This window comes from Drosophila santomea, chromosome 2R (assembly GCF_016746245.2).
Source record: "Drosophila santomea strain STO CAGO 1482 chromosome 2R, Prin_Dsan_1.1, whole genome shotgun sequence".
Lineage (NCBI taxonomy): Eukaryota > Metazoa > Arthropoda > Insecta > Diptera > Drosophilidae > Drosophila > Drosophila santomea.
Genome location: NC_053017.2, coordinates 14,917,827 through 14,942,040, shown reverse-complemented (window position 1 = coordinate 14,942,040; position 24,214 = coordinate 14,917,827). Strand labels below are relative to the sequence as shown.

General features: G+C 41.1%; 5 protein-coding genes across 8 annotated transcripts in view; 2 read left to right on the top strand and 3 right to left on the bottom strand.

The window, feature by feature from the left end:
* The window catches only part of LOC120444368 (potassium voltage-gated channel subfamily H member 8), a 150,903-nt gene that overhangs the window by 6,340 nt on the left and 120,349 nt on the right, over positions 1 to 24,214 (top strand). For all 4 annotated transcript variants that reach the window (XM_039623975.2, XM_039623971.1, XM_039623973.2 and 1 more), the window contains 4 exons: positions 17,802 to 17,930; positions 21,239 to 21,349; positions 21,495 to 21,614; positions 23,089 to 23,226. In XM_039623975.2, the coding sequence (XP_039479909.1) occupies positions 17,855 to 17,930; positions 21,239 to 21,349; positions 21,495 to 21,614; positions 23,089 to 23,226 (445 nt within the window). In that variant the 5' untranslated portion in view covers positions 17,802 to 17,854. The remainder of the gene's footprint in view (positions 1 to 17,801; positions 17,931 to 21,238; positions 21,350 to 21,494; positions 21,615 to 23,088; positions 23,227 to 24,214) is intronic.
* Positions 66 to 2,475, bottom strand: LOC120444370. The gene is made up of 2 exons (XM_039623977.2): positions 2,457 to 2,475; positions 66 to 1,955 (listed from the first exon to the last, which is right to left on the bottom strand). Exon 2 carries the CDS (start codon positions 1,794 to 1,796, stop codon positions 168 to 170), a length of 1,629 nt encoding a protein of 542 aa, XP_039479911.1. The 5' UTR covers positions 1,797 to 1,955; positions 2,457 to 2,475; the 3' UTR covers positions 66 to 167.
* On the bottom strand, positions 6,802 to 9,440 carry LOC120444369 (phenoloxidase 2). The gene is made up of 6 exons (XM_039623976.1): positions 9,065 to 9,440; positions 8,873 to 9,008; positions 8,307 to 8,801; positions 7,612 to 8,245; positions 7,278 to 7,530; positions 6,802 to 7,180 (listed from the first exon to the last, which is right to left on the bottom strand). Exons 1-6 carry the CDS (start codon positions 9,418 to 9,420, stop codon positions 6,982 to 6,984), a joined length of 2,073 nt encoding a protein of 690 aa, XP_039479910.1. The 5' UTR covers positions 9,421 to 9,440; the 3' UTR covers positions 6,802 to 6,981.
* LOC120444374 lies at positions 13,072 to 13,733 on the bottom strand. The gene is made up of 2 exons (XM_039623981.1): positions 13,647 to 13,733; positions 13,072 to 13,584 (listed from the first exon to the last, which is right to left on the bottom strand). The coding sequence occupies exons 1-2, from the start codon at positions 13,731 to 13,733 to the stop codon at positions 13,072 to 13,074; spliced, it is 600 nt and encodes a 199-aa protein (XP_039479915.1).
* LOC120444373 lies at positions 14,279 to 14,985 on the top strand. Its single transcript, XM_039623980.1, has 2 exons — positions 14,279 to 14,412; positions 14,473 to 14,985. The coding sequence occupies exons 1-2, from the start codon at positions 14,344 to 14,346 to the stop codon at positions 14,983 to 14,985; spliced, it is 582 nt and encodes a 193-aa protein (XP_039479914.1). The 5' UTR covers positions 14,279 to 14,343.

The window sequence follows — 24,214 nt, the reverse complement described above, 5'->3', positions numbered from 1 at the left end:
CTGCCAAGGCAACTTGGATTTCAGAATTTCTCCATTAACTTAATCATGCGTACATATGAAGAGTATACAATTTTGAGGGTATATTTATTTAGTATCATCAGTTGGAACACCTTGTCCGACAGTAAAAATATACTTAATGCATCATGCATTTAAATGCTTGGTCTATTTTAGTGCCACTGAGTTTGGCATCCAAACGAACTGTAGTTTCTCCTTTTGCAGCTGGACAATTGCAACCAATGTTCGACAAGACTTCCACAAAGGTTCAATGTAACCAAGCATTTCTTCAGTTCGTGGCGCATCTTGCCGACATTATCATTGCAACTAGTTCCAGATTTAGCAAAGGATTTAGGTTCTGTATCTGTACAGTACTGTTTTTCCCTCTCGGCCATTTTTAGATAGTACTTCTTCAACTGCTCGCGATCCTGACGCCTCTTCATCTCAATCATGAATGGTTCGTCGGGTTCGTTCTTTGGCCTGCTGAAATCACATAGTTCACATCTGTTTCGATTGACTTCTGTCTGACAGGACACAGTTTTCTTGCGAGTTCTGCGTTTTCTCGGACAGATTTCGAACCTAAACAAGTGGTATTTGTATGGTTTTGCAAAACAGTTTGGTCTTTTACACGACCCAGTTACACAGAATTTCTTTTTAAACTGCCTTCTCGGCGCACGTTGTAGATTTGGCTTCTTTTCCTTTATCCTTACACGTTTAGTCCTGGGCTTTTCAGCACTTGACGAAGGCGCTTTGACATAAGCCTGAATGCTATGCGTGGACTCGAAGTCTTTTACATACGATTGTATATCAAGGGGTCCAAAATCATAGAGATCGGTGGGCCCAGGACTAAGAAAGTTCCTTTCCAATTTTGGTAGCCACGACATGGAGAATACTTGATCCCATGGTGTCATGCTGTTGCGCTCGAAATCGATTTCCTGTTTGGTGTTATCTTGAAGCTGTGTTGCAGTGGCATTCTCATCTTTAGTCACGGTATTCCTTTGAGATCGATACTTTGTCCTAGAACCTAGTGACCCCGTTGAATAAGGTGAGCTATATTTTAGATTTTTAATATCCGTTTTTATGCTATTTTTAAGTTTACTATTCCTAAGGTTTTCAAGGAATTCATCGACGGAGTTTAAGTTCTTTAGAAACTGTTTTCGAGATAGTCTTCGGGGCTGGGAAGTTTTTGAATAATTCTTAACCTTAGTTTTAGTTGAGGTAGTGGATTTTCGAGGATTATTCAAGGAATTTTGCACATTGCTGTTTCTTGCTTCTGGCAATTTTGACAGTGGACTATCGATTTTAGGGATATTATAACCAGCTGCTTCTCTAAAGTTTTTATTTTTGAAAGTCTTTGGAGGATTACTGATTTCAGGCTCCGTTAAGTTCATAAAATAGCGTTGCGGCCTTTTAGATGCACTAACTGTGCTGTTTGATTTGCTTGCTAAATTGTTGAGTGCTAAATTCAAAATGTTTCCGGGGTTTTTTTGCGAATAGTTTTTTTTCCTAAATTTCTTTGGCGGATCGTCTAGTGCAGATTTTCTAAGCTTGGTGGAGCCAACAGGTATTCTATGACAACCCCGGTACAATTGCTCATAAACCTTTACCAAATTGGGCAATTCGGGTTCCTCTGTTATCCTCAGATAGTTCCTCGTTGCTTCCAGTTTCTTAACGAAGTTGGTTGAATGCGAAACAGGTGGACACCATGATTGAAGAGGATAAGAGTATTGTCCCAGATTGGGGGATAACTTTCGGAGACCTTCAGCGGTCGCAGAGGCAATGCCACGTCTTACACTCCACATGATAATAATTGAGGCAACAATTTATTTACGGAAATTAACGGTGGAAAAACGCTGGGAATCCTATGACTCGGAATTTTGGTTATAGCAGGCATACGGATGTATGCTTTGATTAATGCCTCCAAGCTGTTGATTCCCAGCCATCATTGTGGGGATTTCAATCTAGAAAGATGATTTGAGGTGGCTTCAATGAGGGATACCGACGAACTTGTTCATAGCACTGGCACTTGGAGAAGTGTTTGTTCCTGTGAGGCTGAAATACTTGTACTGTCCTCTGCATATATAACAAAAAGTCAAAGTCAAAGTCAACTGCCAACTCAGCAAGACAAATGTATTTCCCCGATTTTGCATTGAATTTATTTTAGGGTGACAATTAAGCCAAGAAAAACACACCGCAAGCTTCTATTTAAGCACAAGTTCACTTGGTTGTGGAAAAAACAATGTCAGGCTTTAATTATTTGATTGCGTGTCTATGTATGTGTGAGCGGCACTCTGGCGAAATTAAAATATTCACTTTCCTCCGCTTTTCCGTTCAAACTTTAGAATGCAGGCAAATGCTGGCGACGCAGCCTTCCGTTTTGTTTTCCCATTTCCCAAGAGCGTTTCCCATGTGCGCCGCCCACACTCGCAACGAGAATAAGAATAATTCTTGTCTGTCCCTACCTTGAATCGCATTTCTATGCACATTATGCCCGCGACAAAGCCCCAAAATGCCCAAGGGAAGCCGCAATTCTAAGCGAGTTCCTTTGGCCAACTGGGGAAAATATCAAGGTGCACGGAAATAACTATTTTATATTTAACAAACTGAACGGTTTAATTTGCTGTAAAATATTGTTTTGTTAGGCGTCGGGCTAAAAATTCAAATTAAAAATTGTAATTCCCACTGGTTATTGCCCCACTTACTATATTTAGCTCCTCTCATCTTGTAATTATCGCATTGCTTAAATGAAAATTTCTTTAGACCTATGGCTATACATATGTGAATAATTATTTTTTATGTTTGACTGAATACAAAAGACTTAAATACCCTTGCCAAGTTCAAGTTCCGACACAGTTATGGTTGTGATCAAATGGGATGTAAAGAGAAATTCCCCGAACAAAACGACACTGGAAAAAGCAAAGTTGGGCTACATTAAATGAAATAAAAGCATATAAAAATATTTTACGAATTTTTACATTCTCTTAAATTAAATAAAGTAGTTTCATCGATGATGGTTATACCTCTTATATACAGAACTTATAGCATTTCTCCCAGTGCTAATGAGATAGGCGTACATATGGCTGTCTGACATCATAGTTAATAGCTTTTAGCAGCACTTTATCGCTAAGTTGCTATTTGTGTTAATTTTTTTTTTTTTTGGGAAAACAAACGAAGCTGCAAGCTGCTTGTTTATTTACTTCTCGTGTGTGTTTGTGCATAAAACATAAATTCCCAGCGAATCGCATTGGATGCTAAAATAACACAGCTGTCGATGCTTCTACTACAATCCGAATTTGAGCAAAAAAAAAAATAAAAAAAAAGGGACAGATAAAAGTGATTTGTTTAAGTCAATGGCAATGGGGCTATAAACAAAGCGGCAGATATTATAAGATTAACATTGCTCTTCTGCTTGATGGACTGTCGAAGTCGCTGAACCAAGTGTAAACATTTGTAGGTCGTTGTTTAGCAATTAATTTAAATATTAGCATTAACCGGGCAAAGGTAAATGTCGACTTCTCAGCGCGTGGCAAATAAACCATTCTGAAAGTAAATAGCAAATTAACAGCCCATAATCATAAAAAGCGGTTAAAATAATAACCAAATAAGGTAAAATTTAATAAAATTTGGCAATAAAAAATGTAGAATAAAATTCAATGACTCATTGTGTCAAAAATATATATTAAATTTAGTCCTTTTTGTTATGATCCTCTTTAGAAGATGACAATTAATTGTGAAATTTTCCAATTATCTAAATATGGTGGGAATCCGTATGGCGTTTCAATTAAACATAAATTTCCCGCGGTTAACCTAATTCGCATTGAAAACTGCGGCAAAATGCGAGGATGCTTTTCCACAATTTAATGCATTCAAGTGCCGCCGCTCCCGATTTCTCGCTACCAATTTCATTTCCATTTCCATTACGTATTGAATCCGACTCAAAGCATAATTGCAAACAATTAGCATGCTCCAGGACTCCGGACTGAGGACCCAGGAAGCTTGGCATCCATCGAAACCTGATGGAGAAAATGCCAATAATGATGATGTTCTATTATACTAGCAGTACACACTTGACAGTGCTTTGTCATTCGCATTGTGGTTGGGCTGCGTTATTCGCGGCTTGGAACCTCAGGTCTAAATCAATATCGAATTTCACGCATGTCAGCCAGGGCAAACATATCCATATGCCTGTTCTGCACACAGCGCAGGCCAAGATACTAGATTGCTGATGCTGATAATTAAAATGTATTAAAATGTTAAATATTATTTACCGCATTTAAAGTGTGTTGGCATTCTTTATTTGTAATACATTTTATACATATGCTTTTTAAGTTCCTATTCCTATATTTAACGAGTAAAATGACTGTACAATTTTCCAAATCTAAATTTGTTTCAATGTATTTGTTATAATATGATTATCATATATTACAGTGACTGGTCTTGTTCTTGTCCAGACCAGCTGCATTATTTCATTTATTTTTTTGGCACAAGGCAGGCAATATTAGACTTGGTCCCCTTTAATTGTTTATGTGTACATGGAAAAAAATAACATCAACCAATATGATTGCATTTGCTAAGAAGAATAAAATGTCTTTTGTGGTAAAAATAGGAACTAATATTTTTATAGATAGGTTTATATGCGCTTATTGATTGAAAAATGTGAACACACTATCAAAATGTACCACATATTGTAATACTAAGTTTATGCATTTCCCCTTGAAATAGAATATTTGTTCTTACTGCAATAACAAGTATTTTTTTAATAGACTTCACTTTCAGCCAGGCCAAGTGATGTTTATACATAGCAGATTATAATTCAGCAGATCGGACATTTGTGTACATGTATATACATTTTTGTAGTAGAAAGTGCATTGTTGCAAGGTCGGTTTACACAATTGCCTTCTACGTCAATTTGTTTGGCTGCTTTGCATTCACGTCTGATTGACTTTTTAATGGGCTTCTCAATTGATTGAATGGAAATTTCACAGAAATTAAGCAATCAATTGCGCAGATCGACTGCAGAATACGAATATGCTATAGAATAGCATTTGTACCATCGGCTTACTGCCAACATTAGCAACACTTGTTTCCCTAATCAGCGCCAAACTCTTTTCAAACCCATTATGTACATTTATTACACACATGCGCTGGATGGCAGAATGTATGCTAATATGCCAAGTAGCCAGGCGAATATTTTCTCAAACCCTTAAACCAAAACGAAGCAAAGTCGGCAACATTAATGGCAAATAAAACAGCAAACAGCCAAAGTCCCTCAGCAAAAACAGCATATGGGAAAAACGACCCAAAGCCAAAGCCAAAGTTATGCCTAAGTGGCGGCTTTTTGCTTCGCCCCACAAGAAATGAGAAACACCAAAATTTTCTAGCCCCGCAGCTAGGAAAATAAATTAAAGGGACTCGGAAACTTTTCGCCTTGCTCCGTATTTTTGTCTATTTTTTAATTTTTCTACAATTTACCCGCATAAATAGGTGCAAGCAAAAGTAAGGGGGAATGTCCTGTGGCCAGGTCTAATGATTGAAAAAGGAAGAAGTGATAAAAAAAAAAGAAACTGTGGGCCAGTCTATACCCAGCTCGTCCTTCCTTTCGTTTCGAGCATAATAACATTTTATAACGCTCAAACGTGTATTTACTTTCCTTGGGGTTATTTACTTAAATCCTCTCAAAGCCAAAACGCCTTCGCCGCAAATTGTCCGTTCTGCTGTAATTTAATTTGAATTCTGCTGAAAGTTTACACCAGTTGCAGCACACACAAAATACGGTCATAAAATATGCAACTTTGAAAAGAAATAAAAAAGTCCTGTTCCTGCCAACAAAAGAGATTAAATTGCGTAGCCGTGTCTTGTCAACATTTTTGTTTTGTTTGGGCGCATTGAACTCGTTTCTGCGGCAGATAATATAAAATGTAGCCGTTTTATTTGGTTGGCATGAGTTTGCTTTCCTATTTGATTTGAATATGTGTGCGTGTATTTCGCAGGTACATAATCATGAGTTGGAACTTTTCCTCACATTTCTTTCTGCAAATCAATCCAATTAGCGATTGCACATGCCGCTGATGATTGCAGAAGGAAACTCAATTTCATCACGTATACGTCATGTGGCGCGAGATAAAGCAGTCATAAAAATCTATTAAAAATCAATTTGTTTGAGGCAGCTGTTGTCTTCTGCTAATCCGCAGTCTTGAACTTTATCCGCATCTAGTGGATGTTTAATTAAAGCCCTCCACTCGGTAAAAGCCCGAAAATTAATAAACGCAACACGTGCAGCGGTTTTGTTGCCTGTTTTTCCACGATGTTTTCTTCTATTTTTCCTCAATACTCAATGTGCGGGTGGGTGGGAAAAGCCAAAGGCCTCCTGGACATGGGCAATCGCAAAGTTTGTCGAGCAAACCGCTTTGAAGTCTAATAGGATTAGTTGGCCCAGATGTGGGCGTGTCTGTATGACAAATAAACGCCCTTCTGCGACTGTGTATCTGTATTTCTTTGCCATAAATAATATTCAATAATGCTAAGCAAATATTTGGCATGCGAATATTCCTAGACGAGGATTTCTTCTTCATATCAGTAAATATTTATCATATCCATGGCTCGTCTTGCTCGCTTTCTTGAGGCCAACGAGAACGAGTAATCTCTTTTTTGCCTTGAAAAAGTAATGAATAAAAATGTAAAAAATTCCTTGGTTGCCCCGGGTGCTAAGTTTCGATTATTAGCAATATTAAAATCTTACTAAAAGTAAACTTAAGCTATAATTCATTTGTCCCTAATATCTCACATTAATCTTTTAGATTTCTGCTTGCAAATATTATATTTATTTGGTAAAATGTAACTGACAACGATAAAACACCACAAAAACGCGCACAAGTTTAGTTAGTTATAAATTAAAAGCAAAGTAGAGTCGAAATTCCAAGAGTTGTCCCGTTTTCAAGTCCGTTTCCATGGATGCTTCAAAGGAGCTCTGATTGTGACTGCAATCATCTAGGCCTTGTCAATCACGCGATCATTAAAGACAATTCTCAAATCGGTTTTGGCCATGTTGCCAAAGGCGGCGACCAACTGGGCGAGGTTGGCATTGGGCAGACGCCTATCGAACGGATAGCCCATGGTGCGTCTGTCAGGATACAATTTGTCCTTCAGACCACAGAACGAGTAAGCCGTGCTGCAGGCATCGTTGGGTCTAATGGGCGACAAGGAGGCAAGGAGGCAAGGAGGCAAGGAGGCAAGGAGACTGTCATTGATGATGATGGGAAATTGGTAGGGTTTATAGCACTCACGTTTTCGGCTGCTCAACGGCGTCCAGCGAGTAATCGGAAATCATGACGAACAGGTCGAAGAGCATTCCCTGGGCATTGCCCTTGGGCAGCAGGAGATGCTGTGGCCACCCACATCCGCAGAACCTGAAGCGTGCCAGCTCATCGGCGGCCTTGGGCTGATAGTCCGCTCCAACCGGGCGGAATGAGCGCTCGAAGGGAATGGCCACCGAGGACTCTGTCGACTGGCGGCGGATGGTGTTCTCACCCGGCACCACTGGGGATTAATTAAATAATGTTAATAAATCATAGAAGCATGTCAAAAATGTATTAGGAAGTAGATTCTGTGTGTACTTACAATCCACTGTGAACTTGTCCATTTCGATGGCCATCAGTCGCTGCTCCTCCAGACTCAGTGGCTGATTACGCTCATCCACCTTGGGGCAGATGAAGATGCGGCAAGTGCCCGTCCGTCTAGCTCCAGCATTGGTCACATTGAAGGTGTAGGTGAAGGGCGCGTTCTGGAGATGGGTGAACGAGGCGAAGATGTTGCCATCGGCCGATGGACCAAAGTCCAGGCCAGCTGCCAAATCGGCGCTCGACTTCTGCCAGTAGGTCAACAGGGTGTTGGCCGTGGTATTGGACTTGCCAATCTTGGCCTCAATGTAGTCCACAGTAACGCCATCGAAGTTCAGCTCACCGGCATTGTATGGATCCAAGCGGGTCTTGAACTTGTTGAACACCGAGTCAATGAATCCGTGCCACCGGTAGAAGACGGGATCCCTCATGGCTGTGGTCACATCGCCCATTACACCAAAGTCCTCCAGGTGACGATTATCGGGATCGTGGGCAAAGGAGATTAGGTTGTGCCCCTCGTTGTGCAGATTGCCATAGAAATTATAGTTGATGGATAGACTTGGAATGGCCTCAATCATGTTGCCAAGAATGTCTATGCCACGAACAGCGTCTAAAGGCGTACGATTGCCAGACGTCTGAGGATTAAACAACGAAATTGTGAGTTATACTGTATATGCCAAGGGGGCCATAGCTCACATCTTCAACGTATCCTTGATCAATGGCGGCCAGGACGCGATCGCGCCAGCGCTCCACATCGGAGATCTCCACACGCCCATCCTGGCGATCCACGTCCCTCAGCTTTTGGTTGGTCACTCGGGCGGGATAGGTGCGATTGTTTGTGCTAGACAGGATCTTTGGGAAGTAGCCCTCGGGTATCTCCACGCGCAGATTGTTTAGCGGCTGCACCTTCTTCAGATTGTTGCAGAAGCGCTCCACATTGTAGCGCGCCAGGATCTGGTGGTGCATGTAGTAGAAGAGCTCGCCACGACGATCCTTGTTGACCACCTCCAGGGGTCCGGTGCCGGGATAGACCAAGTGCCAGTGCCAGTGGTGGCTGTTCACGCCGATGTCCTCACGGAAGTACGCCAAACGCTGCTCATCCTCGCGATCCGAGGCCGTGTAGTTCTGCGGAATGTCCACATTGACACGTGCGCCGCTCTCCCCGATTACAGAAGCCTCCTGGCGCGCATCCTGCGATAATAAACATTGAACAATAAACACACCATTAACGACTTGGACGGGTCAAGTAGGAACTTAATTACCCTGAAGGCGGAGGGCTCCACAAAGTTGCTCGGAAAGACCTGCGAGATGTTGGTAATGGGCACTTCACGCGTATCCTGGCGATGGGCCACGGCTACGGCATAGGCGTACTGGAACAACACCGGATTCACACGATCCCTGTGAAATAAACAAATATATAATACAATGCATATAAGAGTTATGTTAGCACTCACTTGGTGTAAACGCAAAGCGACACAAATTGCCGGAGATTGGGAGCGCCCATGAAGAGGGTGACCAGCTCACTGGCGATGCCCCGATGGAGATTGTTGAACAGGGAAAATTGATCCTTGAGACCAACCTTTTTGGTAAAGTCCAGACTGGGCACGTTGGCCAGCTCCTGAATGGGAATCTTTAGATCCACGTCCTTGGAGAATCGATTGCCCACCTCCTCGGTGTCATTGCGATAGCGATCCGTGTAGAAGGAGTCGGGCAGTTCCAGCACCGTTTTTCCGGAGTCACGGGTGGTGAATGCCGGTTCCAGTGGTCGCTGGAACAGCAGCTCCAGGGCTTTCAGATCCGTGTTAGTCATGGCTTTCTCTCTCTACGAAACTCTACACTCAACTTCACTCAACGTCGCCTGTTGGGGAACTGTGATTTTTGCAAGAAAGCCGTAGGCATTTTATAGTTATCTGGTGGTCTGAAAAAAACATTTTTATAAATTTTTCTTATCAAGTTCTAACCACAAACTGCATTGGTCGAGCCTTTTTTCTCACAAACTCAAACTCTGTGGCTTTGCTGTGGTTTGTCTGGAAAAAGCAAAAAGTGCAATGCAGCCAAAGTGGCTAAGCCGCAAAATGATAAGAGAAATACTGTGCTCCTTAATCGCTGCCCAAAAATAACATACAATTCTTTAGTTTAAGTTGTATGCGTGAAGTGAATGTGTATGCTACTTGCTATAATGCATTTTTCAATTATAATGCACTGTTTTGGCAATTAATTATTTTCAAGTTTTTGAAGAGTTAGTAGTTCCGGAGAGGAAGCTTAAATTGAGCTCCGTTGTCTTTGCCGAAAAGTATCAGAGAAACCTTTTTGCGACCACGCGAAATACAACTCGCAAAGTAAAACAAAGTAAACAGGCCGAAGGCCACCGGAAAAGCTTCTTATTCGCATGGAAATAACATCGACTACTTGCTCAACAGGCTGCCACGCCCCCCACCCTCTAAAATGGGCCCAAAGCCATAAATTTGGCTTGGAGCAGAGGGCTCGTCCTGCGACATGGCCCATAAATTTGGTGTTCGGCATAGCGGCATGTAACTAAGAACTAACTGGCAAGAGCTTTGATGATTAAAATATCTATACTGTAAATCAATTTTTGTCGCCTCGCCCGCCGTCTGGCCAAAAGAGCGATGTTGTTGGCCAGAAAGCAAAGCGAATGGCAAAACTTTTGGCCATTGTCAACGCCTGCCGACTTTGGCGTTGAAATGTGTGCGCATTAATCTGTGAAATTGACAGCAACAAAAACGAGCGTAGAGCAAGTTTGCATAAATGTGCGGGTTTTTGGGGGCAAAATTGAAAAGATGAATTTTCACAACTTCTGCACTCTGGCCATAACAACGTGAAAATGGCTTTTATGCTCGACTTTGTTTGCTAATGTCGATGTTCCAGCAGATACGCAATCTTAAATCTATGAACTATGTATGTACGAAAAGTTGTGTTAGCATATTTGGGTACATATTGTATCTTTACATCAAATTGCTAAAATTTTTATATTCTTTGAAAACACATTTATAGTAATATACATTACAGAGTATATTGGAGTTGGCTTTTCCTAGAAAACACTTGACTCTGTTCGCTTCACGCAAATATTTATCCAGGCCATGCAATTTTTCATTGAATATTCAACGACAGCCATGGTAAATGTGCTCCAGATTCCAGCCGAAAAGACAAACTTGCTTTAATTAATTATAAATTGTGGCAAAGTGTGTGCGTCTCAGTACTTGGCAGTGTGAATCGAATTAGGACGAAGAAAGGCCAACGCCAAAGCTTTTTCGCCAGGACACGTGCAGACTTTGCTTTTCACCGGCGAAACAAATAAAAAAAAATATATATATCCAAAACTTTTTACAAACAAGCTTGAAAAACCACGCAACTTTGTAAAAGGCGGCAAGCACTCTTCCTGCATGGCTTTATGGGCGAAAGTCTGGGCCATAAAAAGGATTGTGGGTATGCGTTAATTACCCGCTGGCTTAAACTTTACATTTTGGCTTAAGCACTCTGTGGCCAGGTTCGAAAACACATGCCTCCACATGAACAGCATTCCCAACTACGAGTATTCATTAGTTTGGGGGCAAACCGCAGGAATTTGCGGCTGTGTGTTATCAAAATTTTCTAGTGGGCTTCGCTTTCAATTGTTTGCCCACTTGGGCACAAAACTGATTAAAGTTTCATGGCTCTAATCTGTTGGCAACTTATCAGCTCCGTTAATGTGTGGGTGGGTTTTCATAAACAGGGTAATGGCTTGAAATGGGTGTCGCAATTGAGTGGCTATGATTTGTTTTATCTAAAATAAAATGTAGCTTTGTTTTTTATCGAAAATAAAATGTAGCATTTGTAGTTTTCTAGTATGTATTAATTGTAATTTCTGTAATTTTTTTATATTACCTTTTGCTTATAAACTTTATAAACCTTACTGCCAAACATTAGTTAGTTCCTTAATTTTTTCTTATGAATTAAATAAACCCATTTATTGACAACTGAGTTCCATGGCTTAACTTGGCGTCTTTCCAAAGAACTGTGTGGCAGCAGCAACTCGGCCAATTAACAGTTGGCCTTAATTAGTTTGGGTTTCTTGGCCCCAAAAACTCAATGTGGCCAGTGGATTCCCTTGGCCATCAGATGAAGTGACAGGCGACTTTACCAAACTGAGACACACATGCAAATCCCTGACATCTAATTAAAAATCATTCCTGAAAGGCAGGCCAGCTGATCCTGGAAAGGAAAGTAAAGAAACAAGGAGAAAGTGACAGTGGGCGGGAAGAAAGAGTGTGAGTGATTAATAAAGGGTGCGAGTGAGTAATCTACTTAGGATTCCATAGGCAAGGGTCAGAAAAATAAAAGCTGTCTTTTTTAAAGGGTATTCTATGGTTCGTAGTGGCACGATACTGAATTCCTCGTTCTGAATTCCCCGTGGGCTTTTTTGCTGATGACAATTTGCGATGTGCAGGTGCACCATTCCCTGTGGCAAGTGCAACACATGACCCGCCGGAAGACCATTCAGTTCACATTTACCGGCGACTGTTACCCACTGGGTGACTGGGTGGGTAACTGTTACAAATCACCAACTGACGACAATGTCACATTTCTCACTTCATTTCGTTTTCCGCCCAGCCAGACAGACAGACAGACAGACAGACAGAGAGACAGGTGGGCGGTATGGGTGGGTTATTAGTTGCCCACTGCCTCGTCATCAGTCAAATGGCAAATTGCGGCAGCTGGTTTCAGTTTGTACCGCTCCAAACGCCAGTCGAACACACTCAAATACAAGCAAACTCAACCAGTTGCCGCCACAATGTTGCTCTATATGCACTGCGAAAAAATAGTAAGATACTACTACGATACAGATAGTTTATTTTTCAAACTTTTGCAGCTTTATGGCAGAGATTATGGCAGAATTACGCAAAGCAGAGATACAATAAAATTCTGATAAATGTTTATGAATTTATAAACTCTATCCTTTTATACCGGCAGTGCTATGCACTTTTTCTCCCAGTGCACATCCATCTGTCCGTCTCAGTCTGTGCGCAGGTAATTGAACAACATTTGTGGACTGACATGGAAAGAATGGAGAGTGAAATGGAAAGGCAGCGACGGCAATTGTAACAAACAGGAGCGACATCATCTGGCTGAACTGTCGTGAAAAAGGGGCACTGCGAAAGAGACGGAGACAGGCGGGTAGAAAGAGACAGAGCGTTGGCCGGGTGTCAGATGATTTTTTGCGATATTAACTCAATGGCCATATGCTCACCTGTGCAGATTTGTCATACGCACACGAATATTAGGCGGCCTTGCAGAAGGCACTTACATTAGGGCCAAAAGATGTCAAATGCTAACAGAAAGAAATATATTAATTCTTCCTTCATTCTGGAGAGCATTCAAGTAATCGATTTTAATCCGGAGCTAAGACGATTTTTATTTTATTATTTCCCTGTAAAGGAATCATGATTACCATTCATACTTTTCTCTACTTGTGCCGCTTCTTCTCGCCTATCAGCTGAACACGTGCCAACAGATAACCGCTGATCCACTTGAGTCCCTGCTGTTTGCTCTGATAACTGAGCTCGATGTGCACGGGTGTCTCCATGTCCACGGCGGGCAGGAGGTTCAAGTCCAGGCGAAATCCCCTGATGTAGTAGTTCAAGTTGGGCTTGAAAGGGCACTGTTTGGGAAAGTTGCTGAATCGCTCCATGATACTGCGGCCCAGGCGCATGAGGGGCACTTGATTGCGATTGGCCAATAACTGGCAGCCATCGGTGGTCACATTGAGCAGGACGAAATCAGGCAGAGGTCGTCGGCGTGGCAGGATGATTTTCATAAAGAAATCATGTTCGGCAACAGGTTGTTTGAGCTTGAACTCCATGTGCCAGGTGCGGCGTTTGGCACTTTTGCTAACGCCACAATTGAACTCCTTAAGGATGCTGGAACTGATATCCTCGCTGCTGCATGTAAAATTATCCGTTTGCAGCTCAAAATTATGCTGAGAAACGCAAGACTTCAGCTGCAGAAATTGAATATACTCAATGTGCTTATTATACGCACCTTGGCCTGCGCCTCCGATTTCCAATTAGAAAGCAAGTAGAGGCAAATAACCATCCAAAATGCAGTCGTATTTGGTTTCAGCTCCATCCTACGCGATACCCATACAAAACCGCTTTAATTATGCAATTCAACTAGACTTGATGGCCAAATGCATATTCCAAATGGGAGTTTACTGGCTCAAACCAAAATCTGCTGATGTGTGACTAATGTTGGACTAACAATCATTATTGCTATAATTGTGGCGTAAGGTTCGACTTAAACACAGTTGAGTAGATCAGCTTATTTCCTGCTCTCACAGGTATTTATTATACATTATATATTGAACAATTAGCGGGGGAATTAAACATGCAAACATGTAGTCTGTCTTAACAGCTACCTTTTAAATTTCAAGTGAAAACATAATTTGCATTAATAAGCTCGCAAAGTGCTTCATTAAATAAAGCTCATTTAAGTTTAAATTGCTAATGGCTTAGTTTTGTGTTCGAATCAATAATGGCGTTGCACAGTAATTACCCATAATCTCTTTGTCAATTAACGCTTCAGTTCGAAAAAAGTGCTTATTACAAACAAGAGTGATTTGTCAAGAGGATTACAACCTGTGTACAACTGAGCTGCTTGTAATTATAAAACGGCAACATATATTTCATACAAAATATGCTACAAATAACTTTATTCCGTTAGCAGTCGTTGCAACATAATGTTTAGCCAGTTCGCTGTCATAATTATCTGCATAATTGCCTGTTTCAATCATATCAAGGCTGATAAGGTAACGTTGTGCAAAACAGGACTTTAAAGTTCAAGGCTCTTAAGTTATATTTTTTTGTAGTCCAACTTTGACATGGTCTTCACGAACTGCACCTGCAGCATTGAGGATCCCGATGGGATCCTATCGCACTTGAAATGTGGCTTGAGCAAAAGCGTGAAAAGGCCATCCTTCAATATTGAGCTGAAATTCCAAAAGCCGGTGGCCAAGTTCTTTGTGAATATGCGAATTGTTTTACCTAGACGACTTGGCGAGGACTTCACACTGTTCAATCTCACCGGTATTGATGGCTGCAGTCTGCTGTCGAACAAGAACCAGATCGCCTTCATCCAACTGGGCCGCAAGCACATGGATCGATTCAGTAATGTGCCCAAGCGATGTCCTTGGCCCAAGGATGTCAACTACTATGTCCGTGGATTTCGCTCAGATATGTCTGCCATGCCTGCCTTTAATTTTGAATCGGGAATGAATCTGTGGTTTGAGTTCGTTGTAAATCAACAGAAACTCATACGCGGATTTATACAGAGCAGAGTGCAACGCCGAAGGAATTCCAAAGGCGTTGCTGCTGGCGAATAATCGATTATTACTCAATGATCAACGTTTTTGTGCTGCTCAAAATGTTCATTAAGCTAAAGTTTCTGTTTTTATAACGAGCAGTAGAACAGTTTTATAAGTTATTCGAAGCTCTGTTAATATTCCTAATTTGCGTATTTGAATAATTACTTGCACTCAAACTTTTTGAATCAGCGCTTTCCACGAATTTGACTCGCCGTGTAATTCATGTGGGCAGGTGGCAAATGGGATGAATCAAATTGGGGCAATTGAGTTACATTCTGAGTTCCATTGGCTCTTCCTTTATTGGTCAGCCAAATGCGCGTGTGTGTGTGTGTGTGTGGGCTGTCCAGAAAAGCATATTTTCGCTTTTTCTGCTTTTCCGTTTCCGTTTCCCTGACAGGCGGTTTTTCCACGCTCTGTTTTTATGGGGCACGTGCTGGTTTTTCGGTAGTCTGCATACCCTTATTCCCCAGAAAAACGCCACATGCGGCAGGCGGAATTAAAAATTCCAAACTCGTTTCGCCCTCTTACAAGGCGATTTCGCCTTAACGTGGTTATTAGCTAGCTCTGCTACCAAATAAGCCAAATTTGCTTAAATGAACGCCGTGCCGGCCCTTTTGGCGTGAGGTAACTCCCAGATGTTGGCCATATCTGGAGTCCCGGGGGCGTTTGCATTTATTTTCCCCTTGTTAATCTTCTTTAAAAATAATTTCCTTTCGGCCAATGTGGTCTGTTCACACATCTGCTGGGTAGACAGGAAGTAGTCCATTTACTAACGTCTTTTACAAGCAGCTTTTTATGCCAATAAGCTTGTTTCATATAAGCTGTTTTCTGCATTAGTAAATTTCTGCAATTCCCTAAAAAGCAGAGCTGCTTTAAAATCTTTTGAAATTTATATAATTCATTGAAATACAATATTACTGTTTACCAATATCGATTAAATGGATTGAATATTATTCCTATTATCTATATCCTATTTACATTCATTTACAAAAAAAACCCAGTTATTTAATATCCATGGTTGCAGGTAAATAATGTAAAAAAGTATTTTTTCCCAGCAAGCTTACAAGTTTCTATGCGAGCTTTTGTTGAATGCAAATATTTCAAATACAACGTTATCTTGCTGGTTAATACTCGTTCGATGAATGCGACTATGCAATGCACATTTATGAAATTGGAAACTCACATTGAGTTTTGACTCGGCCCACAGAAACAGCACTTGCACCTGATTATTTCATGCAAAAATAACTTAGCCGCCGTGTTGCCTTGGCTAAAGAAATAACTCGCCCTTTTTGCGAGGCGAAAAAAACTCGTGCTGAGAGGAAAACCGAAGTATCATCAGCCTAATCATGTGGAATAAGGCGGAAACGGAAATTGCACACACACAGACGCACACAAACTGTTGCAGATGCCGCCGCATGTTTGCGTGTGTGCCTGTGCATATATGTACATATACAATGCGAATGTACATGTGTTGGGGTTTACCAAATTGGAGAAATCATATGCTGCCTGCTGCCTGCTGCCACCTGATGGTCGCCGGAAATGCTGGAAATGAAAATTTTGCGGTAAAAACCCAGTGGGAATATATACGAGTATGTGCGGTTTAGCTGCATGCACAGGCCCCTTTTCTCATGCTATATTAATCAATATCGCATTCGATAGCAAACCGAATACTTTGATAAGGCCAAAGGTTGTGGGCTGTGTGTGCTTATCAGTGTTTTTGACAAGCCATCGAACACAGGGGTGTGTATTGGAAAGGGGTTACAACAAATAGGCTCTGACTTTGAGTCCGAATAATTGAGTTAGTAGAAAGTACTTTGCTGATAGAGAAGTACTTGTTCCCTAAACCCATAGAACAATTCGTTAGCTGTTTTTAATATTTAAGTAGGTAATTAAAGAAAGTTGATTCTTTCGAAATTATTAATACTAATACTAATCTTAGGTTCATTGAGATTTTGATAGCTTGTGTAAATGCCCCTGCCTTAACTTTCCCTAAGTAGATATATATACCGCCAGTGACGTAGTTTTCTAATCAGTATTTAACTTTTTCCCACTTTCTGCCGCCCGAAGCTTCAACAGATGTCACTGTTGCACTGAAATTTGACCGCTCGAATCGCAGGTGAAAATAATTGCGAGCAGCACCTGCGGGCCAGGAGCAAATTACGTGTATCGAGGGTAGAGAGCAGTCGATTTTGGTGTGCACACCACAACACACCGTCGTTGTTGGGTGTGCGAAGCGTCTGTGTTAAATGAATTCGCAATGTTTTCCATTTAAGTTCGGTTTTTGCCATTGTTCGCATAGCTGAATGAAAAAGTGTTGGCGTACAAATATTTTCAAATAAATGCGCTGCTGGCTGAGAAAATAAAAACTAATGGAAGCCCGTCGAAGAGCAAACAATGCCATGGGTATATGTCAAAAAAAAAATAATTTAAATAAATACAGTGAATGCTCTTCAGGGTCAACTGCTGTGTGTTAATCAAAAATATTGAGTGGCTTCAGCACGACATTATAGCGAAATTAAAACGTAAAAAATAATTATTTAATTGAAGCCTGCTTTTGAATTACAAAATTGTTAGCATATTTTTGTGGTATTTTAAATATGTTAATTGATTTGCTATGTCAAGCGTTGACTGTACAAAAAACTTTCAATGACATGTGTGAACTGCTATTTATTAATACTGTTGCTATTCAATTGTATATTTTATTTAATCAAATATAAGCCCATTATGTTTTTGAGCATTATGTAAACTAGTTTAAGGACGACAATGCTGAAATTTAAACAAGAAGTCAACGAAACTAATGCCTTTCCCACCGTCACTTTCATCTCTACTTGCAGCTTTGCCACGCCCCAAGCCGCGCTTCAAGAGGCGCACCGGCCCCACCATTCCCATGCCAGCCCGCAAGGGGCTGCTAGCGCCCCAGAACACATTCCTGGACACCATCGCCACCCGGTTCGATGGCACCCGTAAGTGAAATGCCCATGCCAATGCCCAAGTCCATGCCCATGCCCATGTCCATGCAAATGCCCATGCCAATACCAATACCAATGGTAATGCTTATGCTAAGCGATTCCTGCACAGAGTCCAAGTCGGAGTTTTATATGATTTTCGTAATGTAATATTTATGACACTTTTTATTGGGGGGCCTTTGGACTGGAGGCTGCCAAGGAGTAAGCCAAGGCCCGCATCGTTTTGGCCAACTCGTAAAAAAGTACGCATAAGAGATTTCCGGGCATAATCAGCCGGTTTTCCTTCGCTTGCACTGCAAGAAATACGCAGAATGAGCACACGGGATTCTTTTCGTGCACTGAGAAAAATGCAATAAAAAAGTACTCATCAAATATTTTGGAGCATTAGTTTTTCTTTTACTGCACTGACCACTAAGGATTTCTAGAATGATTTTAGAATGTTGTAGTTTCTATTTCCATTCAATTTACATTATCGTTTTAACAGGTGTACTACTAATATTTAGAATACTTATATTTATTATTATTTTTTACCGTGTGTTTAGCCAGGCTTTGGAACACCAGGGGTTTGGGGGCAGATGTCAGTTAAGTGTTCGCGCGTGGGGACCACTGCCGACCAGTCACGAATTCTATTTATATATGTACATTGTATGGGTGGAAGCAGGACCTTATCCTTATTGAAAATCTGCCCATCCTGCATGCAAAATGCCGCTTCGTGTGCGGAGAAATTAAAACTATGTGCGCAGAGGCCCGCGTTTTTTTTTCACAAAATACAATACAGAAGAGCTCTGCGTGGAAGCCCTAACAAAATGAATTCCTTTGAGGGAAAAATGTTTTACAGTAAATTAAACTGCGCCTCGTTTGGTTGCCGAAACATTTTCTCTCGCTGGCCGCGCAATCAAATGTAATGATCTGGAACAGGAAGGCAGCAACATTTCATTTAAATTACGTATTCCCTTTATATGCGTACATTGTAAATAGTTGAGAACATTTCATATTTAAACTGAGATATACAAAACGTATGCTTTAATGGCCAAGTAACCAAGTAACTGGAGAGTCAGTGGACTGGAAACCATACTTCTTGCTATCTTCTAAGAGGTTTTGCCAGCTCTCATCTTTGGTTTGCACTTACCCAATCGATGGATTTGTGCCCTAATCTGTGTCCTCGATAGCAAAGTCCTGCATAACTTTCACCATCCGTTCGCCAATTGGAATCGTTGACAGGACACACACGTGCTGACATTGCCAGGAAGAAAACATGTCAGTTCCCCATCATATAAATTAATTGTTTTATTTCGCACACAAGCGGGCATAGGTAGCGATAATTGTCTTTGCGAGTTGTCACAAAACTGGGAAACACGAAGTGAAATGCTCAGCCGGCAGGGGGATTAAAAAGGTTTTACGAGTCATAAATAATAAAATAAGCATATCAAATGAGCCGCAGTCAGTCAGTTGAGTATGTGTGTGGATGTCTCTGTCGCCGGCAGCAGTCAAGTAACTCAAACAAAAAGATTTCACTTCCGGTTTCCCGGCGATTGTTCTCCAAACGTGTGTGTTCCATATTTGTTACGAAAAAGTTTGGCGAACTTACATTACTACACTTGTATTTGAAATAAAAACGATTAAGCAACGCTTAAATCAGATGTATATTCACCTTAAATTAGAATTGTGCCCGTAATATGTAAAAATAATTAAATTTTCATATGCAGTCTTGCATGAATTTTTAAGCACTGAAAGGTTTGCTTTAGAACAATAGAATGAATGTGTTTTTTTATTAGGAAACGAGTTACCTCTGAGCATTTAACAAATTTGGCACTTTAAATATTGACACTTGATGCATAAACTGCCACTTAGTGCAGTTATTACTAATAGTCACTAATTGGAGTGCAAACAATTAAATTCGATTTCTCGCACATGCACATTTATGCTTAATGCGACCACAGCACTTTTCACGAGCTTTTTTATGATGCAACACATTAAGTAAATTTGCTTTTAATTTGTTGGCTCTTGCGGTGGCGGCAGCAGCATAAAGTATTTAACAATCAGTTTACTGTTTTTGCCGGCAAGAGGCCAACCAGCCATTGAGTAATGGATATTGAATGTAAACAATTTACTGGCAATATTCCATAAACATGCGACACAGGCGACACAGGCGACAAACCAGCCTTGATTCTTAACAAATGCGATTATTGCAATTACTTTCCATTTGTAGAACCTATCTAAGACGGCTTGATATTGGTGTTATTGTTGTGCGACACACACATGCAGATTATGTGTATTGTGTGCCATATGAGTTTTCATTTTGAGCTGCCATTCAGCCGGCTTGTCTTTCAATTCAATTTGTTCCGTCCACAGCTCCACTATAATCTGTCCATTGTGTCGGCAATTACGATCTCACTCGTTCCATTCACAGGACCTCAGTTACAGGATGCTGTAAGTTGGCAAGGATGCGAGTGAGTGGGGAGCACTTCTATTTATGAAATTGAATTCAAAAGGTAAATAAAGAGGAAAGCACGCTGGGAGAAGCTGGTTCGCATTGGATATGCTATAAATAAAATCCCACAGCGCAAATCCTGGGAAGTGACCTTCTGTTCAATTTCACTTTTTGGGATCGTCGCAGGAGCCATGTGAAAATCCCGGTTTTCGGAATTGACCAAATGGCACATAAGAATTTCATTTCCTGCACTCGCCGGAGCTCGATGGAAAATTTAATTAAATGCCGCTGAGATTTTGAGTTTATTTTCAGCGCTTGCACAAAAAAAAATTAAATAAAAACCAGCAAGTTCCAGACATGAAGGTCAAGTGTAAATGGCAAAGCCATAAAAAGGGAAAGGTTGAGCTCATAACAATATGGCTTTTGTGCGAAAAGAAAATGAAATATGCTAGAAAAACGGGCACTTTATTTATGAACGTAGTTTTTGCAAGGACATCTGATTGCATATATTTCACTTTTTGCGAAATACGGAGAAATATAGTTCGATAAATAATATATATTTAATATTTACTTGTTCAATGACAATGTGTAGTGTATATGAAACCCCTTTTTTTTCTGGCAATATGGAAATGTGCATTTCAAGGAGACATTCAGCATGAGCCCGTCAGTCTTATTTTCCTATGAAAAGGACACGCAGCAGGACTTGTCTTATTACCGTTGTTTGTCGGGACAATATTTCATGCCAAATGAAAGGCAGCTGAACATCATCCTTCACCATCGCCCAACTGCTTTGCCCACTGACTACATTTTCCCGCTGTCCTTCCAGTTTTTCCCCCAGTTCAAGCAACTTTTCTCTCCACCATTCCATTTTCAGACTCGAACTTTGTGCTCGGCAATGCGCAGGCAAATGGCAATCCAATTGTTTATTGCTCGGATGGGTTCGTGGATTTGACAGGATATTCACGCGCGCAAATTATGCAAAAGGGTAAGGACGAAGCAGCGGACGAAGAGACTCAACTTATTTAACACTTGAATACTCATTTGTATGTATTGTGCCGATTTCATTCAATTGCCAACAAAACGCAAATATCCCAAACTCCGGGCGCAAATTCCGCCGTACACGAAAACAGGCTGCTCATGTCATTTCCTCTACGGACCGGATACGAAGGAGGAGCACAAGCAGCAAATCGAGAAAAGCCTCTCCAATAAGATGGAACTGAAGCTGGAGGTTATTTTCTACAAGAAGGAAGGTAAGTCACTTCTCCGCCCAATTGCGATGTGCGGGAATGTTGTGCGTTGCGAGAATTGTTTTCCATCTGCCCACTTTTTAATTAAAATTTTTTAATGAAAGTTGGTGCGCAAAGTGGCAGATAAGGAAATTATTTCGGGGCTTGTGGTCACACAAAAAACTTGTTAAGTTTAGCTAGCCGAAAAGGGACCAGACATCGTTAAAAATCTAAATCTTGATTATAAGGGGTGTGAACGAACATTAGAAACATGTTCATAAATAGACACTTACTTTTTTTTGTAGAAAAGTGTGTCCTGTGACTTATTGGTTTTCCACGAGTGACAAAAGTCGTACAAGTTATCAGTACAAGAGTGAAAAGTTGCCAATCAATTGTGGTTCCACCTGCAGAGTTTTCCGAGAAAACAACCGCCTCCTACTCCCTACTCCGCTTTTCCTTTAAGCGTAGTCTGTGGCGTCCCCAACTCATTTTTGTGGCGATGGAAAAACTGTTTTTGATTGAGTTAAGCGCGACAGACTTGAACTAGTTTCCTGCGGTTCTCCGGGGTGAAACTGGCGTTCATGTTTCAGTCCCAAAGGACACCGATTCATATCCTTACTGCCGGGGCGCACAATAAATTGTGCTCTTAACATTTCCGCACGTCCAGGCCGCGGTATTTTGTAGTCCTAATGAGGTCACGATTAATCAAGACCAAGCCGACGCAGAGATAAGCTCAAGATGGATGGATCCATCAACTTTGCGTGTAAGTTTTCTAATTAGCGAAGCGTTTAAAACATTTAACCAATTGCAAGTCTACACTCGAAGAAATACTACAGATACAGCAACAATGGAGAAGGAATTGTTGTTTAGATTGAAAAATATCTAAAGTTAGTAATGCAAATATTTACTTGTTTAGTCAAGCAAGCATAAAACTGCAGTTGGTAATTCTTTATTAATGGTTAGAACTGATTATTTTGTGCCAGTGTACGGCACCCCTTTTCCTGCCCCTCGGCATTCTTCGCTCGTGTGTGCCGGGGCTATGTTTTATTAATTATGCATTGGCTGCGACGGACTGAGGGCGAACTGGATCTAGTTGACCTCGGGCTGGTGGCTTAATTAGCGGGAGATAATTAAAATGCAGGCCAGGACAATAATTGCGGTCTAATTGAATTGCCATGCAATTTATTTATCAATTTCAAGCCACATAAATTGCTGGCGTTTTTAAAGCGTTTAACAGCTAATTACCATTTTAGCCAAGTCTCGTTTGGACTTATCCGTTTTTATTTGCGGTCTTTGTGCTGTCAACCGATGTTCGGCTCGTTTTCCATTGGCAAATCCTTCAATTATGCAGCCGCAAATGAAAGTCACTGCCTGCACACTGCATGGCCAAATATTTTGCCAAGTGACCGCAGGCCACGTGGCGTATACGCGATACGCGATACGCGATTCGGTGAAAATCAACTTCGCTGGCGCTGATTAAAGCAAAAACTCATTGCAGGTGCCCCCTTCTGGTGTTTGTTCGACATCGTGCCCATCAAGAACGAGAAGCGGGATGTGGTGCTCTTTTTGGCATCCCACAAGGACATCACGCACACCAAAATGCTCGAGATGAATGTGAACGAGGAATGTGATAGCGGTAAGTATCTATAAGCAACTGGTATAAATAATGCACTAGCTAAACACCAACTGTCGAAAATCCAAGCGTGCACTAAAGCCACACACACACACCCACTAACACACACACACACACACACACACACACACACACACACACACACACACACACACGCAGCCACGTAGACACTCAATTCGCAAATAATAAATTAATAAGCACCGACTCATAAGCTCGAACACACTGACACTGATGCATTCCCTCAGATAAGAAGATATGGCCAAAAATCACAAATCGGTTAGTTTTCGGTGCCAGACACAGCGCCAAATTTGCGGATAAATGTCAGAGGATGTACTCTGTACTCTCTAGGATTCGATAGCCTAAATAGCTAAGCATATGTAAACTTTAATTCTTATAAAAATAAATGTTAATAATAACTATAAATAATCATAATAAATATAATACGGCCTTAGTATTATCAGTAGTAGTAACATTTCCAGATTATAACTTATTTTGTAACTCCTAGTTCACAAACTAAATAAGCTTATCTACTTTCTCTAACTTTTACAGAAGTATATGCAGTAATTTGCTTAAATGCATTAAATTTTGCTGTTCGGCAAATACGAGAATTTGGAATTAAACTGCGGCAATAAATCTCCAGGCAGAGTATTCCTTAGTCAAGAGCCATAAAAAACGTGTGAATGCGAGTGCTACCTTCATTCGAGCTATGTCAGCATGTCACCTCAACTCTCGGCCAGAAATATTCCTACAAAGTTTTGCGGAACTTTTGGTTTCGCTTGATTCTGGCACCGAGACAGAGAGAGTTTTTGGTTAGCGATGGCTTTCTGGCCAAGAGGAAGCTGGGCAGGAAGGCGGAATGGAAGGAAGGAAGGTACTCCGGCTGGCTGCGGTCGCTCCTTTGAGTCCTTTGCCGACTTTTCATCCGTTTCCCCCTTTTGCGCCAGCGCGTGTCCCTGACATCTGAATGTATGCCCAACCATATTTCAACGTT